This window comes from Mustelus asterias, chromosome 18 (genome assembly GCF_964213995.1).
Source record: "Mustelus asterias chromosome 18, sMusAst1.hap1.1, whole genome shotgun sequence".
In the NCBI taxonomy this organism is placed as follows: domain Eukaryota; kingdom Metazoa; phylum Chordata; class Chondrichthyes; order Carcharhiniformes; family Triakidae; genus Mustelus; species Mustelus asterias.
The window spans coordinates 12171400-12192467 of record NC_135818.1 but is presented as its reverse complement, the minus strand read 5'-3'; the positions used below and the strand labels follow the sequence as shown (position 1 = coordinate 12192467).

The 21068-nt window shown below is 47.4% G+C and overlaps 1 protein-coding gene across 1 annotated transcript in view; it reads left to right on the top strand.

The window, feature by feature from the left end:
- The window catches only part of LOC144506881 (deubiquitinase DESI2), a 53019-nt gene that overhangs the window by 21408 nt on the left and 10543 nt on the right, over nucleotides 1-21068 (top strand). The window contains exon 5 of the mRNA XM_078233236.1: nucleotides 9683-9824. Coding sequence (XP_078089362.1) covers nucleotides 9683-9824 — 142 coding nt within the window. The remainder of the gene's footprint in view (nucleotides 1-9682; nucleotides 9825-21068) is intronic.

Below are 21068 nucleotides of genomic sequence, written 5' to 3'. Positions count from 1 at the left end.
ATCAGTGTAAGTGCAGTGATTATTGTGTATCCACACCCCAGTCTATCAGTATCAGTGTAAGTGCAGTGATTATTGTGTATCCACACCCCAGTCTATCAGTATCAGTGTAAGTGCAGTGATTACTGTGTACCCACACCCCAGTCTATCAGTATCAGTGTAAGTGCAGCGATTACTGTGTATCCACACCCCAGTCTATCAGTATCAGTGTAAGTGCAGTGACTATTGTGCACCCACACCCCAGTCTATCAATATCAGTGTAAGTGTGGTGATTACTGTGTATCCACACCCCAGTCTATCAATATCAGTGTAAGTGCAGTGATTATTGTGTATCCACACCCCAGTCTATCAGTATCAGTGTAAGTGCAGTGATTATTGTGTATCCACACCCCAGTCTATCAATATCAGTGTAAGTGCAGTGATTACTGTGTATCCACACCCCAGTCTATCAGTATCAGTGTAAGTGCAGTGATTATTGTGCACCCACACCCCAGTCTATCAGTATCAGTGTAAGTGCAGTGATTACTGTGTATCCACACCCCAGTCTATCAGTATCAGTGTAAGTGCAGTGATTACTGTGTATCCACACCCCAGTCTATCAGTATCAGTGTAAGTGCAGTGATTACTGTGTATCCACACCCCAGTCTATCAGTATCAGTGTAAGTGTAGTGATTATTGTGTATCCACACCCCAGTCTATCAGTATCAGTGTAAGTGCAGTGATTATTGTGTATCCACACCCCAGTCTATCAGTATCAGTGTAAGTGCAGTGATTATTGTGTATCCACACCCCAGTCTATCAGTATCAGTGTAAGTGCAGTGATTACTGTGTATCCACACCCCAGTCTATCAGTATCAATGTAAGTGCAGTGATTACTGTGTATCTACACCCCAGTCTATCAGTATCAGTGTAAGTGCAGTGATTACTGTGTATCCACACCCCAGTCTATCAGTATCAGTGTAAGTGCAGTGATTACTGTGTATCCACACCCCAGTCTATCAGTATCAGTGTAAGTGTGGTGATTACTGTGTATCCACACCCCAGTCTATCAATATCAGTGTAAGTGTGGTGATTACTGTGTATCCACACCCCAGTCTATCAGTATCAGTGTAAGTGCAGTGATTATTGTGTATCCACACCCCAGTCTATCAGTATCAGTGTAAGTGCAGTGATTACTGTGTATCCACACCCCAGTCTATCAGTATCAGTGTAAGTGTGGTGATTACTGTGTATCCACACCTACTGAAGTGGTGAGGAGTGGTGGGAGTTGCGTGGTGATGGAATGGCTTTCTCCCTCAGTTCGTTGGGTGGTTAACCTGTGGATGTGATTCACAGCAACAGCACTGGTTTTGACCCCGGTTCCAGCTGAGGCTGGCTGAGGGCCTACATTGCCCTACCCACGGTAAACAAATCACAGCCTTTTGCTGGGGAATAATCATCAAGAATGTGCCCCCGGCAGAGATCAAGAAAAAGAAGACAAACCTGCAGCAAGAGGCTCTTCAGCCCATCGTGTCTGCTCTGGCTCTCAAGCACCTATCCATTCTCATACCATGTTCCACCACTTTGTCAGAACTGTAGTCATTCTCTATATTTCCGAGCTTAATTTCAGATCTATAGCATATTGTGTCTCTTTCATCACCTAGAGGCTGCAGTAAATACACTGTTATGCTGTCATTCACTGTTACACTGGATTATGTGTTTGCCAATCATTATACTCAAACTCACACTCTTAATACAGTATGCTGTGATACCACAGCAGTGATAAACTTACGATATGTACATTGGGCATTCAGACTTGAACTGGTTCCAAAGCAGAGCAGATTACAAGATCCCTTCCTCCAAAGATTCCTACATGCCTTCGTCCTGCTATTAGGAGGGATGCTCATTCGGAGAACTTTAGGCTCAGTGCAAAACAGTCCCACTTTGAGTCTGGCGGTGCAAATGCACTCGAAAGCCCCCTTCAATTCATTCATTTCAGCCTCGGCATGCAAGGTCCAAAAGTGTTGCCAAAAATTTAGATTGCCATAATAATCACTAGGTAACTTCTCATTAATCATTCAGCGAGTCAGTTGCAGACTCGATGGGCTGAATGGCCTCCTTCTGCACTGTGGGGATTCTATGATTCATTGTCGTAAATGCAATAATTGGTTAGCACTGCTGCCTCACAGCGCCAGGGACCCAGGTTCGATTCCTGGCTTCGGTCACTGTCTGTGTGGACTTTGCACGTTCTCCCCATGTCTGCGTGGGTTTCCTCCGGGTGCTCCGGTTTCCTCCCGCAGTCTGAAAGACATGCTGGTTAGGTGGATTGGCCGTGCTAAATTCTCCCTCAATGCACCTGAACAGGCGCCGGAGTGTGTCAACTAGGGAATTTTCACAGTAACTTCATTGCAATGTTAATGTAAGCCTACTTATGACTAATAAATTTAAAAAACTTTAAACTCTGCAACGGGATCCCACGATATCAGTGCGATCAATGATGGGTTAATCCATTTCGGTGCCGTTGGCTGAGAGATAAATGTTGACCAGGATACAGGAAAATTTCTCTGTGCTTTGAGGAACACCTTCGCTGGAATTTTACCACCCCACCAGCCATGGGAATCAGAGCGGGCGAGGGATGGACAATGGCGGGTCTGTTGACCTCGGGCGGGATTTTACACTTTCGGGATGAGCAAGGCTGTAAAATCCCATAGCATGAGATCTTTCACATTCATTTCAACAAGCAGGGGGGGCCTCAGTCCAACATTAACAGAATTGCAGAAGGGTTACAGTGCAGAAGGAAGCCATTTTGCCTATCATGTCTGCACCAACTTGCTGAATGGACAATTCACTTAGTGCCATTTTCCTGCCTTCTCCCCCTAATCCTGCACATTCTCTCTTTATCAGATACTTATATCTCATGAAAAGATTTACACCACACCTTTCAAAATCTCAGGACAAGCCAGAACAATAAAACATAGTCACTGTTGTTGGAAATGTGGCAGCCAATTTGCAAGTGTAGCAATCTCCCACAAACACCAATTTGATAGTGTCTTGATAATACGTTTTGGTGATGTTAATTGGGGAATCGATTTTGTGAAATTTACTCAATGTAGCACTTAAGTGTCACCTTAGATTGAAACTTCACGATGATGGGGCTTGACTCACTGAGGGAAGGCGGTGGCCTCGTGGTATTATCGCTGGACTATTAATCCAGAAACTCAACTAATGTTCTGGGGACCCAGGTTCAAATCCCACCACGGCAAATGGTGGAATTTGAATTCAATGATAAAAACATTCTGGAATTAAGAATCCACCATTGTCGATTGTTGGAAAAACCCTTCTGGTTCACTAATATCCTTTAGGGAAGGAAATCTGCCGTCCTTACCCTGTCTGGCCTATATATGACTCCAGAGCCACAGCAATGTGGTTGACTCTCAACTGCCCTCCAAGGGCAACTAGGGATGGGCAATAAATGCTGGCCAGCCAGGCATGCCCAAGTCCTACGAATGAAAAGAAAACTGGTGTCAGCTGTAGCTAGGTTGGTAGCACTCTTGTCCCTGAATCACGAGGGCCAAATGGCCTACCCCTCCTCCTATATTTTAGGTTCAAGTCCCAATCCGGAGCTTGAATGCAAAGATCAAGGTTGATGCTCCAGTGCAGCACTGAGGGAGTGCTGCATTGTCAGAGGTGCAGCCTTGCGGATGAGGCCCTGCCTGCTTGATTGGATACACAAGATCCCATAGTACCGCTTTGAAGAAGAGCTAAGTTATTACTGGTGTCCTGGCCAATGCTTATCCTTCAATTTTTTTTATTCATTTGTGGGACATGGGCATCGCTGGCTGGCCAGCATTTATTGCCCATCCCTAGTTGCCCGAGGGTTGAGTGGTAAGAGTTGAGAGTTAAATACATTGCTGGGGATCTGAAGTCACATGTAGGCCAGACCAGGTAAGGACGGCAGATTTCCTTCCCTAAAGGGCATTAGTGAACCAGATGGGTTTTTCCTGACAATTGTTTCATGGTCATCAGTAGATCCTTAAATTCCAGATTTATTTTTATTTAAATTGAAATTCCACCATTTGCTGCGGTGGGATTCGAACCCAAGTCCCCAGAACATTAGCTGAGTTTCTGAGGGGATTAATACTCTAGTGAAAGTACCACTAGGCCATCACCTCCTCTTGTTAGGTATCACCAAGACAGATGATCTGCCCATTGTCACATTGCTGCCTGTGGAATCCTGCTGTGCACAAATTGCTGCTATGTTTCCTATATTGCAGTGGTGACTACAGTACTTGAGTTCTAAAGTGCTTCGAGTCATCCCGTAAATGCGACGGGCATGATCCTATCAGCCGTTCACGCCACGCTCCCGCTGCAGAGTGAGGTCGGAGAATTTGACGCCCAGCGAATTCTCCATTCACTGCAGCGGGATGGGAAAATCCCACCGGTGTGAACAGTGGTAATGCAAACTTTAATTCCCATTGATATCAATTCAATTTCCAAACCCTTCCACTGACAACTGTTGATGGGACTCCAAAATAATCAGAGTCTGGAAGCACTTTGCTCAACTCTAATGAATTCTGTATAATGGAGGTCCATTCACAAGTTCCTGTGTTTTATTTACATTGACTGTTAGCTTTTCATTCCCCTGGTATTAGTCTCATATTTATTCTTAGCTCTACTGTAGCATGTTACCAAATAAACACTTTTACTGTGGGCGGCACTGTGGCACAGTGCTTAGCACTCCTGCCTCGTAGCTCCAGGGACCCGGGTTCAATTCCCAGCTTGGGTCGCTGTCTGTGTGGACTTTGCACATTCTCCCCGTGTCTGCGTAGGTTTCCTCCGGGTGCTCCAATTTCTTCCCACAGTCCAAAGATGTGCGAGTTAAGTGGATTGGCCATGCTAAATTGTCCATGGTATCAGGGGGATTAACAGGGTCAATACATTGGGTTACAACGATAGGGCCTGTGTGGAATCGTTGTCAGTGCAGGCTCGATGGAGCGAATTGCCTTCTTCTGTACTGTATCAATTCTATGAGTTATTTCAACCAGCCAGGGATTTTGTTTTACAGAAATAACCCCCTGCGCAATGATGGACTTGGATTTATCTCATTCAAACTATTTTTATTTAATACTTGCTACAACCAGGTTCCTGTCGTTTCAGCTGGCTTTAGCTATTTCTCAAATTAGCCCTTCTGACTGTGGCAAAATGCAACTTCCAGCCCCTGATTGTGATTGCTTACTATAAAGCAAGATGACTTGAATCAGGCCTCACTCTGTGGGCAAGGCCTCACTCTGTGGGCAAAGCCTCAATCTGTGAGTCAGGCCTCTCTCTGGGTCAGGATTCACTCTGTGATTCAGACCTTGCACTGCGAATGTGCTCTGTGATTCAGACCTTACTCTGTCAGGCCTCGCTCCATGGGCAAGGCCTCACTTTGTTAGTCAGGCCTCTCTCTGCGCCAAGCCTCACTCTGTGGGCAAGGCCTCACTCTGGGCGTCAGGCCTCTCTCTGGGTCAGGCTTCGCTCTGTGATTCAGGCCTTGCGCTGAGAATGTACTCTGTGATTCAGACCTTATTCTGCCAGGCCTGGCTCTCAGACCTCACTCTATTGAGAGCAGCTTAAACCTCTGCTACTATTTGGAGCTTCTTCGAATAGAAGCTGTTAGGATCCTGGATTGTCTCAATAAATGCTTTGTTGAAAATTCAGTTATGAGTCCCTGGTGTTAAATGCACTAGTCAGTTTGAAACTGAACCATACAGGGAGAAAGATCTCAGAGTTAACTTTGACTACATGCTGGGTTATTTATTTCATTTTTCCCAAGTGATGATGGAATTTTAAAGTATTCTCAGCATCCTTCACGATGAGATTAGAAACTCAACGGGGGTGATTTAGCCTATGTTTGCCATCAGAGAGAACAGCAACAGAAAAATAAGAGAGAATCGGGAAACACATTTTCCCTGCCCCTTACTGGTGATGTAACGAGGTTCCTACTTAGAGAAGTCGGCTACCTCATTTAAATACAGTTTAATGTTTTAACCTATGGTTGAAAGGCCTCCCATCCATATTACTGCCCCCCCCACTCCCAACCCCTGACAGAATATGGAAACCTTGCCAATGTAATGTCATTGATGGTAAGCAGTCATGGGGATCCCATGGATATTCCAAGGTAAGTGTGGACCCTGGTGGGAGAGGGCTATGCACAGGCACTGTCCTGGCATTGCTCCCTCTGGGCAGCCCTTCTGGAAGGGGTTCCCCTTATGTGTGTTGAGGAGGGCTGATGCCTATCAGGTGGAAGAGGGGGGTCACTCCGATGCCTGCAAGGGAGGTGGAGAAAAGGGGTTGCCTTGATGTCTGGAGCAGAAGGGGGTCACTCCGATGTCTGCAAGGGGGGGTGAGGAAAAGGGGTTGCCTTGATGCCTATGAGGGAGCAGAGGGGGTCACTATGATGCTTGCAAGGGAGGTGGGGAGAAGGGGTTGCCTTGATGTCTATGAGGGATCAGAGGGGAGTCACTCCGATGCCTGCAAGGGAGGTGGGAAAAGGGGTTGCCTTGATGCCTATGAGGGAGCAGAGGGGGGTCACTCCGATGTCTGCAAGGGGGGGGGGGGAAGGGGTTGCATTGATGCCTATGAGGGAGCAGAGGGGGGTCGCTATGATGCCTGCAAGAGGGTGGGTGGGGAAAGAGGGTCGCCCTGATGCCTGCAAAATGAGGGGGTGCCCCAATGTCCACATTGTTGAATGTGAGCCCCATCGTATTTGCTGTGGTGGGGGGGAGCGGGGAGGCCCTCGTGTTTGTGAGGGGGGTCCTAACGTGTCTGTGGAGCGGGAGGGTGAAGGCTGTGAGGGGGGTCCTAATGTGTCTGTGGGGTGGGTGGGGTGTGTGAGGGAGACTGTAACATGTCCTTGGGGGGGTGTGAGGGGAGGGTCCTAATGTGTCCATGGCGAGTGTAGCTGGAACTGTTTGCTTTCAGAGCTGATTGGGGCGCCCTTTAAAGAAGGTGCCACGGTCTCCGTGGAGCCAGCCTCGCCAGCTCTATCAGGCCCCGCCCACCAGAGGGATGGCATAAACTCCGCCCACTCATTTATTTTCTTCAGAGAGACTCAAGATTTAGAGAAAACTCTTCTGTGCAGCTGGAGAGCAACAGGCCGGATTTCAGCCAGGACCTGACTCTCTGAACAGATATGGGCAAATTGCCCCCACAGTCTGTGCTGACTACCATCCATTGATCACGCTGGGTAATGCATGTGGCTTTAATGAGGATTGGATGGGAATGAACTGTCAGACTCTTGTTACTATGAGGCACCTGAAGAGGCAGAGGAACAGCAATGATCATATTGAATGGCAGAGCCAGTTCAAAGGGTCTAATGTTCCACTCCTGTTCCTATTTGATTTGATTTGATTTATTATTGTCACGTGTATTGGGATACAGAGACACGTATTGTTTCTTGCGCACTATACAGACAAAGCATACCATTCATAGAGTACATAAGGGAGAAGGAAAAAAGAAGTTGCAGACTGTAGTGTCACAGTCATAGCTCAGGTGTAGAGAAAGATCAACTTAATGCAAGATAAGTCCATTCAAAAGTCTGATGGCAGCAGGGACAAAACTATTCTTGAGTTGGTTGGTTCGTGATCTCAGACTTTTGTACCTTTTTCCTGATGGAAGAAGGTGGAAGAGAGAATGTCCGGGGTGCGTGGGGTCCTTGATCATGCTGGCTACTTTTCCGAGGCAGTGGGAAGTGTAGACAGAGTCAATGAATGGGAGGCTGGTTTGTGGATGGACTGGGCTTCGTTCACAACCGTTTGTAGTTTCTTGCAGTCTTGGGCAGAGCAGGAGCCTGTACTGAGCTGTGATACAACCAGAAAGAATGCTTTCTAACGTGCATCTGTAAAAATTGGTGAGAATCGTAGCTGACACGCCGAATTTCCCTGTAACCTATTTCCAATGTAACCTTCTTAACTAAGACCCACACATGAAATACAGGCAAATGTGAAGTTGCTTGAGTCAGGACAAATGGGAGAGAGATATCCTGTGGTTCATATACTGGGTAGACCTATCAGTTTTGTTCTGGAAACCAGTAAAAACAAAATTTCTGAAGAGACTTGGAAAAAGTTGAGAGTGGAGGAAATTGGGAAAAAGACGGGAATGGGCAGGGGTAGGAAAAGGATGGCTGGTACAGGTGTTTCACAACCCAAGTTTCTATCTCAAATAAAATAAATCATAGAATCATAGAATCCCTATTGTACAGAAGGAGGCCATTCGACCCATCGAGTCTGCACCAACAACAATGCCATCCAGACCCTATTCCCGTAACCTCACATATTACCCTGGTAATCCCCTGACACTAGGGTCAATTTAGCATAGCCAATCAACCTAACCTGCACATCTTTGGACTGTGGGAGGAAACCGGAGCACCCGGAGGAAACCCACGCAGACACGGGGAGAATGTGCAAACTCTGCACAGTCAGTGACCCGAGGCCAGAATCGAACCCGGGTCCCTGGCGCTGTGGGCAGCAGTGCTAACCACTGTGCCACCGCGCCACACAAGAAATGTGATATGAGAGTTTTAAAACAAAATAGCTCTATTGGTAAAAGTCAGGGCTATTGATTTCAAGCTGTCACAGAAATTCATTGGATTATGAAAGCTGGCAATGCCAACCCAGTGCCAGGGTGAGCCCTCTGGGCAGCACCATGGTTCCTAATGTGTGTTGGGGAGGGTTGATGCCTGTCAGCTTTGTGACACAGAATGCCATGTAGCAAATTGACTTAGTCTATTGGTGGTAATCAGTGGGAGGTGGAATTACACGGTCGGGTGTCCTGAATGGCATGTGCAGCCTATCCTCTGACTCACAGTGAGCAGCGCCAGTGGGAGATCTGGACACATCAGGCCCGATTTTACCATCAAGTTGCGCCCATTATCGGGCGTTAAAAGCTTGGTAAAGTCGGGCGTGAGGCAAATAGCACGATCCGTGCCCGCCTCCGCGCTGGTTCCCCCTTTACCAAGGCCCGAAAATGGCTGCGATCGGGACCGTGCCCGAAACAGGCACAACGGCCATTTGAATATATTTGCATGTATTTAAATTGATGGACTATGCACCCAACCTTACCGGCACTTCCCCCTTTACCATCACATTCACCCATTCCAAATCGGCACGAAACAGACATGCTCCATAGAAGTCCGATTCGGGCGCTCTAGTTAGTGAGGAGGTAAGTGCCGAGCGTCCGATGGCTCTCTGCTTGAGACCGGTGAGGGGGGAGGGGGAAGGGGGGGGTCCGCTGCCACACTGTCTGTGATCGGTGGGGAGAAGGGGGGAGGGGCCCGTGATCGGTCTGGCGGAGGGGGGTGGGGGGATAAGAGGGTCAGTAATGTTGTGGGGATGGGGCAATGTCAGTGGGGGCCAGGGGGAGGCAGTATCCAGCCCGGGAGCGATGTGGCAGGGGAGCCGCATTCTATTTTTTTCTGCGCATGCGCAGTTGGAGGCACCAATCGGAGCTGCAGGATTTTGAGTGCATTAAGCGCCATCCACAGGCTTGTGCAGCGCGATTCGGAATCACTGATATTTTTGCAGCAGAGTGCGTATGGGGGCGCCTGAGAACGGGTCTAAAAGTCGGATCTCAAACACTCCCAGTTTCAAGTCCTCCCAGCACTTAGAATCAAAATGGTAAAATAGGGCCCATCGAATATATTCCTGAAATTGTTCTTTTTATCCAGAGAGGCCATCGCCCTTGGCACCACAGACTTCACGGAGGAAGACGTCGACAAAATTATCGAAGAGCTCGGCAAGGAGTTCAAGGGCAATGCCTACCATCTCATGCACAAGAACTGTAACCACTTCTCCGCAGGCCTGGCAGAGGTACGATAACATGTTAATGTACTCCAGCACTGCAGTCTGATAAGACATGAACCTGCACTTGAAGCAATGAATATATATTCATTTATTAATATTAAAACAACAAGAGTAATGTCAACATTCCTTTGTGAGCTGTGAAACGGTTTAAATTTACATTCCCCGACACTGTGAAATGAACATATTCTCATCTGTTTTGCATTATAATCCATTTTGTGTCATAGAATTCCGCAGTGCCAGAGATATTTATCTAAGTATGGTTAGATGTATGTATTACGTAAGAGGAAAATATATCATGCACCATCCCTGGCTGAATCTAGCTCCATATGAGGGGTGACCTGATAGAGGTTTACAAGATGATGAGTGGCATGGACAGAGTAGATAGTCAGATGCTCTTTCCTAGGATAGAAAAGTCAAGTACTAGGGATATAGGTTTAAGGTGCGTGGGGAAAGGTTTAGAGGAGATGTGCGAGGCAAGTTTTTTACACAGAGGGTGGTGAATGTCTGGGACGCGCTGCCCAGGGAGGTGGTGGGAGCAGGTACGATAGCGGCATTTCAGGGGCAACTAGACGAATACATGAAAAGGATGGGAATGGAAGGATACGGACTCCGTAAGTGCGTACGGTTTTAGTTTAGGCAGGCATCATGATCAGTGCAGGCTTGGAGGACTGAAGGGCCTGTCCTGTGTTGTACTGTTCTTTGTTCTTTGTCCAACCCACTCTTCCCCTGGGTAAGGCATTAAACTGGAGATGCTTTGGGTGTTTGGTCAAGCCCAATTCATTGCCAAACTCATTAAATGAAACATATACAATATCCACCATCCTGTTTCCTCAGAAGTGCTGGATTGAGATTGGTGTCGTTGCATTTCAGAGATGACAGATTATTTTGCACTCACTTCCCACCCCCACTGTTACATAGAAACATCGGAACAGGAGTGAGCCATTCAGCCCCTCGAGCCTGTTCCGCCAATCAAAGAGATCATGGCTGCTCTGTACCCTAACTCCATATACCTGCTTTAGTCGAGATCTCTAAATACATTTGCTTAACAAAAAAAAATCTATCTCGGATTCAAAGATAGCAAATGATCAAGCATCAACTTCTATTTGTGGAAGAGAATTCCACATCTCCACCACCCTTTGTGTGTAAAAGTTCTTTCTAAATCTCTCCTGAGTGGTCTGGCAAAGATTTTTAGACTATGCCTCCTAATTCTAGAACCTCCAACCAGTGGGAATAATTTATCTTCATCTACTTTGTCTTTTTCTGTTAATATCATAGAATCCTACAGTGCTGAAGGAGGCCATTCGACCCATCGAGTCTGCACTGACCACAATCCCACCCAGGCCTTATCCCCATAACCCCCTTCATTTACTCTAGCTGGTCCCCCTGACACTGAGGGACAATTTAGCATGGTCAATCTACCTAACCCGCACATCTTTGGACTGTGGGAGAAAACCGGAGCACCCGGAGTAAACCCACGCAGACACGGGGAGAATGTGCAAACTCCGCACAGACAGTGACCCAAGCCGAGAATTGAACCTGGGTCCCTGACACCTGTGAGGCAGTAGTGCTAACCACTGTGCACCCGCGCCGCCTATCTTGAAGACTTCGATCAGATCACCCCTTAACCTTCTAAATTCTGGAGAAAACAGTGCAGAAGGAGGCCATTCGGCCCATCGAGTCTGCACCGACCACAATCGCACCCAGGCTCTATCCCCACAACCCCACATATTTACCCCGCTAATCACTCTAACCTACACATCCCGGGTCACTAAGGGACAATTTATCATGGCCAATGCACCTAACCTGCACATTTTTGGACTATGGGAGCAAACCGGAGCACCCGGAGGAAACCCACGCAGACGCGGGGAGAACGTGCAAACTCCACACAGACAGTGACCCAAGCCAGGAATCGAACCCGGGTCCCTGGCACTGTGAGGCTGTAGTGCTAACCACTGTGCCCTCATTTCTCTTCAGAACTTAACCCCTGAAGTCCAGATATCAGTCATGACTGACAGCCATTATACCACTATTCTTGTAATGCAATAGTGCCAGTTCTAACCTTTGCAGTCAGCTCACCCTAAAGTTTTTCAGAATTGGAAATAGTCGCCAAAATCTTGCTGCCCTTTACGATGGTGGTATCTTAGGATCCTGCCGATGGTGCACCCTCTCCAAGGGTTTCCCGGCACCAAGGGGTACATTCAATGAGAAGCCCTGTTGACAACGGTGGGACCATAGGATCCCGCCACCAGCGAGTGGCGTGCCATCTCCCACCGCCATGACAAATGCCACAGAGAAGGAGAAAAATCCCACCTAAGGTGCTTTTTCCAAATTGAAATGCATTTCAGAAGCATGGGGAAGAGAGGGATCGGGAGAGGGGGAATTATTCAATGTCATTAGGGTGGAGTGTGGCAGGGGAAGGTCTACTCCATCTATTCTCTGTGAAAGAATTCCAATTCTCTTCCCTCATCTGGTACTGCACTAAGGCAGACTTTCATCTGTTTCCATAGCTAGTTATTGCTGGAACAGGTCACAAGTCTGTCGCCAGGGACTTATAGCTCTAGGGAACTCCACTTCACAGCAAGCGTGGCTGACCAGGAGTCTCTCCCACTCTTACTATCAGCCATTGGTGTGTTTGGAAAGATTTTGCAGGTTGACACTCTACAGGCGGGATTTTCCAGCCACACTCACCCAAAACCAGAAAATCCTGCCCGAGGCCAACAGACCTTTGCATGGTCAGGCCCTTTCCCGTAATCCCAAATATTTATCCCGTTAATTCCCCCTATCCTACACATCTTGGGACACTAAAGGGCAATTTAGCACAGCCAATCCACCTAACCCACACATCTTTGGACTCTGGGAGGAAACCAGAGCACCCGGAGGAAACCCACACAGATACGGGGAGAATGTGCAAACTCCACATAGACAGTGACCCAAGGCCAGAATTGAACTTGGGGCTTCACTGTGCCACCATGCTGCCTCTCTTTGCACATCTTTGTACTGTGGGAGGAAACCAGAGCACCTGAAGGAAACCCACACAAACACTGGAAAGGAGTCACAAATTGTGGGTTACTTAAAAAACATGAGTAAAGTTGGCTGGACTGTTCATACCATACAATAACTTGTATTGTATGAACATGGCTTGGTAGCACAGTGGTTAGCACTGCTACCTCACAGCGCCAGGGACCCGGGTTCAATTCCAGCCTTGGATGACTGCCTGTGCGGAGTTTGTACGTTCTCCCCATGTCTGCATGGGTTTCCTCTGCTGCTCAGGTTTCCTCCCACAATTCAAAGATGTGTAGGTTAGGTTGATTGGCCATGCTCAATTGCCCCTTATTGTCAGGGCAATTGGGGGATAGGGCCCTGGGTGGGATTGCTGTTGGTGCAGGTTCGATGGGCCGAATGGCCTCCTTTTGCACTGTTGGGATTTTATGATTCTAAGCTACATTCCAGGAGACTGATGAGTTAACCTGTGCTGGTGAAAAATGAAGGAAATGGAAATGGGGGCAGAAATCCCAGAACTGGGACCCACCTGCCATTTTCAAAGGACTCTGGAGTTAGCCCTATTCTGTGAAAATCTGGACCTTTGAGCTTAGGAAAAGGATAGGCAGGCAATCTCTGCATTGTGCATTCCTGCTTGGACAATACCAGAGCAAAGACAGAAATCTCCTATACTGTTACATCAGCGTCAATTGTTCTCAGGTCTGGTGCAAACAGTAGAATAAAACCCACAATTGAAATAAGAGGTGTACCAGGTAGCTTAGCCGAATCTTTCATTAATATCGGGAAATTACCGACCGGTGAGTCTAACCTCAGTGGTTGGTAAGTTGATGGAGAGGATCCTGAGAGACAGGATTTATGATCATCTAGAGAAGTTTAGTATGATCAAAAGTAGTCAGCACAGCTTTGTCAAGGGCAGGTCGTGCCTTACGAGCCTGGTTGAGTTCTTTGAAAATGTGACCAAACACATTGACGAAGGAAGAGCGGTAGATGTGGTCTATATGGACTTCAGCAAGGCGTTCGATAAGGTCCCCCATGCAAGACTTCTTGAGAAAGTGAGAGGGCATGGGATCCAAGGGGCTGTTGCCTTGTGGATCCAGAACTGGCTTGCCTGCAGAAGGCAGAGAGTGGCTGTGGAGGGGTCTTTCTCTGCATGGAGGTCAGTGACCAGTGGAGTGCCCCAGGGATCTGTTCTGGGACCCTTGCTGTTTGTCATTTTCATAAATGACCTGGATGAGGAAGTGGAGGGATGGGTTGGTAAGTTTGCTGACGACACCAAGGTAGGTGGTGTTGTGGATAGTTTGGAGGGATGTCAGAAGTTGCAGCGAGACATAGATAGAATGCAAGACTGGGCGGAGAAGTGGCAGATGGACTTCAACCCGGATAAGTGTGTAGTGATCCATTTTGGCAGATCCAATGGGATGAAGCAGCAGTATAATATGAAGGGTACCATTCTTAGCAGTGTAGAGGATCAGAAGGACCTTGGGGTCCGGGTCCATAGGACTCTTAAATCGGCCTCGCAGGTGGAGGATGCGGTCAAGAAGGCGTACGCCGTACTAGCCTTCATTAATCGAGGGATTGAGTTTAGGAGTCGGGAGATAATGCTGCAGCTTTATAGGACCCTGGTTAGACCCCACTTGGAGTACTGCGCGCAGTTCTGGTCACCTCATTACAGGAAAGATGTTGAAGCCATTGAAAGGGTGCAGAGGAGATTTACAAGGATGTTGCCTGGATTGGGGGGCATGCCTTATGAGGATAGGTTGAGGGAGCTTGGTCTCTTCTCCCTGGAGAGACGAAGGATGAGAGGTGACCTGATAGAGGTTTACAAGGTGTTGAGAGGTCTGGATAGGGTAGACTCTCAGAGGCTATTTCCAAGGGCTGAAATGGTTGCTACGAGAGGACACAGGTTTCAGGTGCTGGGGGGTAGGTACAGAGGAGATGTCAGGGGTAAGTTTTTCACTCAGAGGGTGGTGGGTGAGTGGAATCGGCTGACGTCGGTGGTGGTGGAGGCAAACTCGTTGGGGTCTTTTAAGAGACTTCTGGATGAGTACATGGGATTTAATGGGATTGAGGGCTATAGATAGGCCTAGAGGTAGGGATATGATCAGCGCAACTTGTGGGCCGAAGGGCCTGTTTGTGCTGTGGCTTTCTATGTTCTATGTTCTATGTTCTAATATAAAAATAACACACACATGATTCTCAGTGGTTATAGAAGACAAGAGCTAGGCTTTTAAAGTTTATTTATTTATTGTCACAAGTAGGTTTACATTAACAGTGCAATGAAGTTACTGTGAAAAACCCCCAGTCGCCACACTCCGGCGCCTGTTTGGGTACACTGAGGGAGAATTTAGCATGGCCAATCCACCTAATCAGCACATTTTTTGGACTGTGGGAGGAAACCGGAGCCCCCCGAGTAAAACCCACGCAGACACGGGGAGAACGTGCAGACTCCGCACAGAGTGACCCAAGTCAGGAATTGAACTTGGGTCCCTGGCACTGTGAGGCAGCAGTGCTGACCACTGTGCCACCGTGCCGCCCCAATAGGAGGCCTGGAGCACTGGAAATGTTATTTCATTAGCCATCGGTGAGAAGATATGGTAAATTAGTTAAGTAATTATTGGGAAAGTAATGTCAGACTAATAGGTTTTTGTTATAGATACCGAAGAAGGAGATAAGAAGCAAAGCCATAAGTGACATCCATGGTTTCTCATTAGTGAATCAAGGTCATTAACATGAAATTAACCAAATGTAATTCGAAAGGGTTGCGATATAAACTGTATGTAAAATATACAGTCACTGAGGCTCTTATCCAGTCTCACTGAGGATAGCCTAAGCTAGTGAAACATACTTTCAATCTCTTGAAGAAAGTTCCTGGTATGTAAAGTATGTTACATGGCAGACTTTTCCCGTCCTGCCCGCCATGGGAATCGTAGTTTTAAAGTTTATTTATTAGTGTCACAAGTAGACTTAAATTATCACTGCAATGAAGTTACTGTGAAAATCCCCAATTCGCCACATTCCAGCGCCTGTTCAGGTACACCGAGGGAAAATTTAGCATGGCCAATACAGCTAACCAGGCACGGTAGCACAGTGGTTAGCACTGCTGCTTCACAGCGCCAGGGACCTAGGTTCGATTCCCGACTTGGGTCACTGTCTGTGTGGAGTTTGCACGTTCTTCCCGTGTCTGCGTGGGTTTCTTCTGGGTGCTCCAGTTTCCTCCCACAGTCTGAAAGACATGCTGGTTAGGTGCATTGACCCAAACAGGCGCCGGACTGTGGTGACTAAGGGAATTTCACAGTAACTTCATTTCAGTGTTATTGTACGCCTTACTTGTGACTAATAAATAAACTTTACTTCACTTTAACCAGCATGTCTTTCGAACGGTGGGAGGAAACCGGAGCACCCGGAGGAAACCCACGCAGACACAGGGAGAATGTGCAAACTCCACACAGACAGTGACCCGACCCAGGAATCGAACCCGGGTCCCTGGTGCTGAGGCAGCAGTGCTAACCATTGTGCCACCATGCCACCCAATAGGAGGTGGGACATGGACCATGCAAAGGTCTGTTGACCTCAGGCGGGATTTTCTGGTCTTGGGATGAGCACAGCTGGAAAACCCTGCGCTTCGTATCTATATACCACAGGCAAAGCATGTAAAGAATTGTGCTTTATTATCTAATTGACTTGAATTAATAAAAAGTTAATATCAGAGTTTAAATGCTTCTGAGTCCTCTAACCTGTACAAGATGTAGAGGATTATATAACAGTTTGCTGTGTCAACCCAACACCAATCTGCACCTTTCAAATAGCAGCCATCTTATGCCAAATATGTAGCAAGTTGGCCATGTTATTCCATAAGGTGGAGAGACCCAGTTTCCAATGAATACTCCCAATGCAACTGGACATTGAGATAACCTATTCAGTTTAGCTCAGGTGGCTGGACAGCTGGTTTGTGATGCAGAGCGATGCCAAGAACGTGGGTTCAATTCCCGTACCGGCTGAGGTTATTCATGAAGGCCCTGCCTTCTCAATCTTGCCCTTCACCTGAGGTGCAGTGATCCTCAGGTTTAATCACCACTAGTCACAGTCTATGGTCATCTATGATGAGCAGAGAGATCTCGGTGTCCATGTGCATAGATCCCTGAAAGTTGGCACCCAGGTTGATAGGGTTGTTAAGAAGGCGTACAGAGTGTTAGCTTTTATTGGTAGAGGGATTGAGTTTCGGAGCCATGATGTCATGTTGCAGCTGTACAAAACTCTGGTGCGGCCGCACTTGGAGTATTGCGTACAGTTCTGGTCGCTGTATTATAGGAAGGATGTGGAAGCATTGGAAAGGGTGCAGAGGAGATTTACTAGGATGTTGCCTGCTATGGTGGGAAGGTCTTATAAAGGCTGAGTGACTTGAGGCTGTTTTCGTTAGAGAGAAGAAGGTTAAGAGGTGACTTAATAGAGGCATACAAGATGATCAGAGGATTAGATAGGGTGGACAGTGTAAGCCTTTTTCCTCAGATGGTGATGGCTAGCACGAGGGGACATAACTTTAAATTGAGGGGTGATAGATATAGGACAGATGTCAGAGGTAGGTTCTTTACTCAGAGAGTAGTAAAGGCATGGAATGCCCTGCCTGCAACAGTAGTGGACTTGTCAACATTAAGGGCATTTAAAGGGTCATTGGATAAACATATGGATGATATTGGAATAGTGTAGGTTAGATGGGCTTTAGATTGGTTTACAGGTCGGCGCAACATCGAGGGCCGAAGGGCCTGTACTGCGCTGTAATGTTCTATGTTCTATGTTCTATCTGGGACTAGGGTGGCTTTATCTCCAGTGAGTGCTTGATGCTGACATTGGGGCCCAGGTGATGGGCTCTTTTCCAAATTCATGATATAACTGAAGTGATTCACCCTCAAGCTGAAAACACAGGCCAATTGTCTCCTAGCTATATTCATTAAAAATGAACAAATGAAAACTCCTGGGCAAGGGGGTAAGGCCTCTTGCTGGGAGCTGATACACGGGAAGGCTGTTCCGTCCATATGTGAAGTAGGAAAGATATTTATCGCCTGGATGAACATAGAAACTAGAATCAGATGTAGGCCATTTGGTCCTTCGAGGATGCTCCACCATTCATTTTGATCATGGCTGATCATCAAATTCAATATCCTGATCCCCCTTTCCCCTCATGTCCCTTGATCCCTTTAGCCCTTGGAGCTATATCTAATTTCCTCCTTGAAATCACCGAATGTTTTGGCCTCAACTACTTTCTGTGGTAGTGAATTCCACACATCCACCACTCTTTGGGTAAAGAAATTTCTCCTCACCTCAATCCTAAAAGGTTTTTCCCTTAAACTCAAACTGTGACCCCTAGTTCTGGACTCCCCCACCATTGGGAACATTCTTTCTGGATCTAATATGCCTAAACCTATTAGAATTTTATAAGTTTCGATGAGATCCCCTTTCACTCTTCTAAATGCCAATGAATATAATCCGAACCAACTTAGTCTCTCCTCATATGACAGACCTGCCATCCCAAGAATTAGCCTGGTAACTCCCTCTATGGCAAGGACATCCTTCCTCAGATAAGGACACCAAAACTGCGCACAATACTCCAGGTGTGGCATCACCAGTGCCTAGTACTGAATGAAGACTTCACATCAATTTTCAGCTCGGGTCACTGTCTGTGTGGAGTCTGCATGTTCTCCCCGTGTCTGTATGGGTTTCCTCCTGGCGTTCCAGTTTCCTCCCACAGTCCAAAGATGTGTGTGTTAGGTTGATTGTCCATGGTAAATTGCCCCTTATTGTAAGGGGGATTAGCAGGGTAAATAGGTGGGACTACGGAAATAGGACCTGGGTGGAATTGTTGTCGGTGCAGGCTTGATGGGCCGAATGGCCTCCTTCTGCATTGTATGGATTCTATGATTCTATCAAAAGAAAAAAAACATTTCATCCTTCTGGTTAGACCAGGATTCAAAACGTGATCTCAGAAATTAGGGCTGACTCCTTCTCGTGCTGTTGACTCAGAGTTGTTTGCCCAGTCGATCAACAATTCACACCTGTCATTTTACTGCACCCTGACATGGGTTGCTCCCAGACTAACTCCAGATAGTTTGGAAAGTAGGGGGGCAGGATGGGAGTGGGGAGAAGTGGAAGTGCAGCAGTTTCTGAGGAACAGGGACACTCACTCATTCTGCCTTGTATAGACTCAGATCCATTACATTTGACCAACGTCAGAAACCATTAGACTGGGCCAAGTCACACAATATTGGAATTTTTCCTTAAGTTAATAATTCACAGCTGGCACCAGACCAACATTAAAGCTGTATTTTAATTGCTTTTAGTAAATGGTCCAAACATGCCAATGTCCCTGATGCGGAACAGGACATAAAATAGGATTAGGCAATCCACATGGGAATTGACTCAATCTGATGTGTACTCATGAACCAGTGGCATATACCTGAGGACAGTGGTACATGACAGTCAGCAACAGAACACACGCGTCATTGGGAGTGTGAGTGGGAGATAGTGATCAGCATGGAAGACTCAACCCTGGGAATCAGGTTCAGCATCAGGATGTACTGATCAATGAGACAGACAGGAATTGGCTCATGGCCAAGCAGGTACTGAACAGGGAGACAGGTCAAGGGTGATGCATTAAGAATAGGGCGGCTCGGTGGCACAGTGGTTAGCACTGCTGCCTCAAAGCGTCAGGGAACCGGGTTCAATTCCGGCCTTGGGTCACTGTCTGTGTGGAGTCTGCACATTCTCCCCATGTCTGCATGGGTTTCCTCCGGGTACTCCGGTTTCCTCCCACAGTCCAAAAGATGTGCGGGTTAGGTTGATTGGCCAGGTTAAATTGATCCTAGCATCAGGGGAATTAGCAGGGTAAATATGTGGAGTTACGGGGATGGGGCCTGGGTGGGATCGAGGTCGGAGCAGACTCAATGGGCCGAATGGCCTCCTTCTGCACTGTAGGGATACTGTGATTCTATGAATTGAGATGGCAATTCAGCCCATTCCGCCCATTTTAACCCCAGGGTGCAATAGTACAAGAGATTAAGTGAGTAACTACAGGATGGAGTTGCACTGCAATGACACTGAGAAATATGCATTGTACAAAGAACAAAGAACAAAGAACAATACAGCACAGGAACAGGCCCTTCGGCCCTCCAAGCCCGCGCCGCTCCCCGGTCCAGGATTGAATCCTGAATCCAGGATCCCCACCCAATTTTCCAGCCTATCTACATACCAATATCCTATCCACCGAGCTGTCCCTCACAGCTACGATGCTTTGTTCATTACAACCTATTAACTTACCCCCACCCCCCCATTCCAGACCATGTGATCTCCAGGGAGAGGCGAAAACCCAGAGTGAAAAACCCCAGGGCCAATATGGGGAAAAAAAAATCTGGGAAATTCCTCTCCGACCCCCTGAGGCGATCGAAACGAGTCCAGGAGATCACAATGGCCCCGATCGGAAAATGCTTCCCAACCCTAGTCATTTCCACTTCCACGAACACCATATGAATCCCCTGCCCCCGAGACAGGTTCCCAACTATCCGCAGTCTCACTCTGTACTGGCACCAGCAAGATGATCGTAGAATGAAGCCTTGAAACGAGAAACCAGGAACAATTAGCCCGCGCCGCTCCCTGGTCCAAACTAGATCACTCTTTTGTATCCCTCCATTCCCACTCCGTTCATATAGCTGTCTAGATAAGTCTTAAACGTTCCCAGTGTGTCCGCCTCCACCACCTTGCCCGGCATCACATTCCAGGCCCCCACGACCCTCTGTGTGAAATATGTCCTTCTGATATCTGTGTTAAACCTCCCCCCCTTCACCTTGAACCTATGACCCCTCGTGAACGTCACCACCGACCCGGGGAAAAGCTTCCCACCGTTCACCCTATCTATGCCTTTCATAATTTTATACACCTCTATTAAGTCTCCCCTCATCCTCCGTCTTTCCAAGGAGAACAACCCCAGTTTCCCCAATCTCTCCTCATAACCAAGCCCCTCCATACAAGGCAACATCCTGGTACCTGACCCAATGCTATCCTGACTCACTCTTAACAACATGAAGACCTTCCTCAGCATTTTAAGTTCAAGTTTACTTGTTAGTATAACAAGTAGGCTTACATTAACGCTGCAATGAAATTACTGTGAAAATCCCCTAGTCGCTACACTCCGGTGCCTGTTCGGGTACACTGAGGGAGAATTTAGCATGGCCAATGCACCCAACCTGCACGTCTTTGGACTGT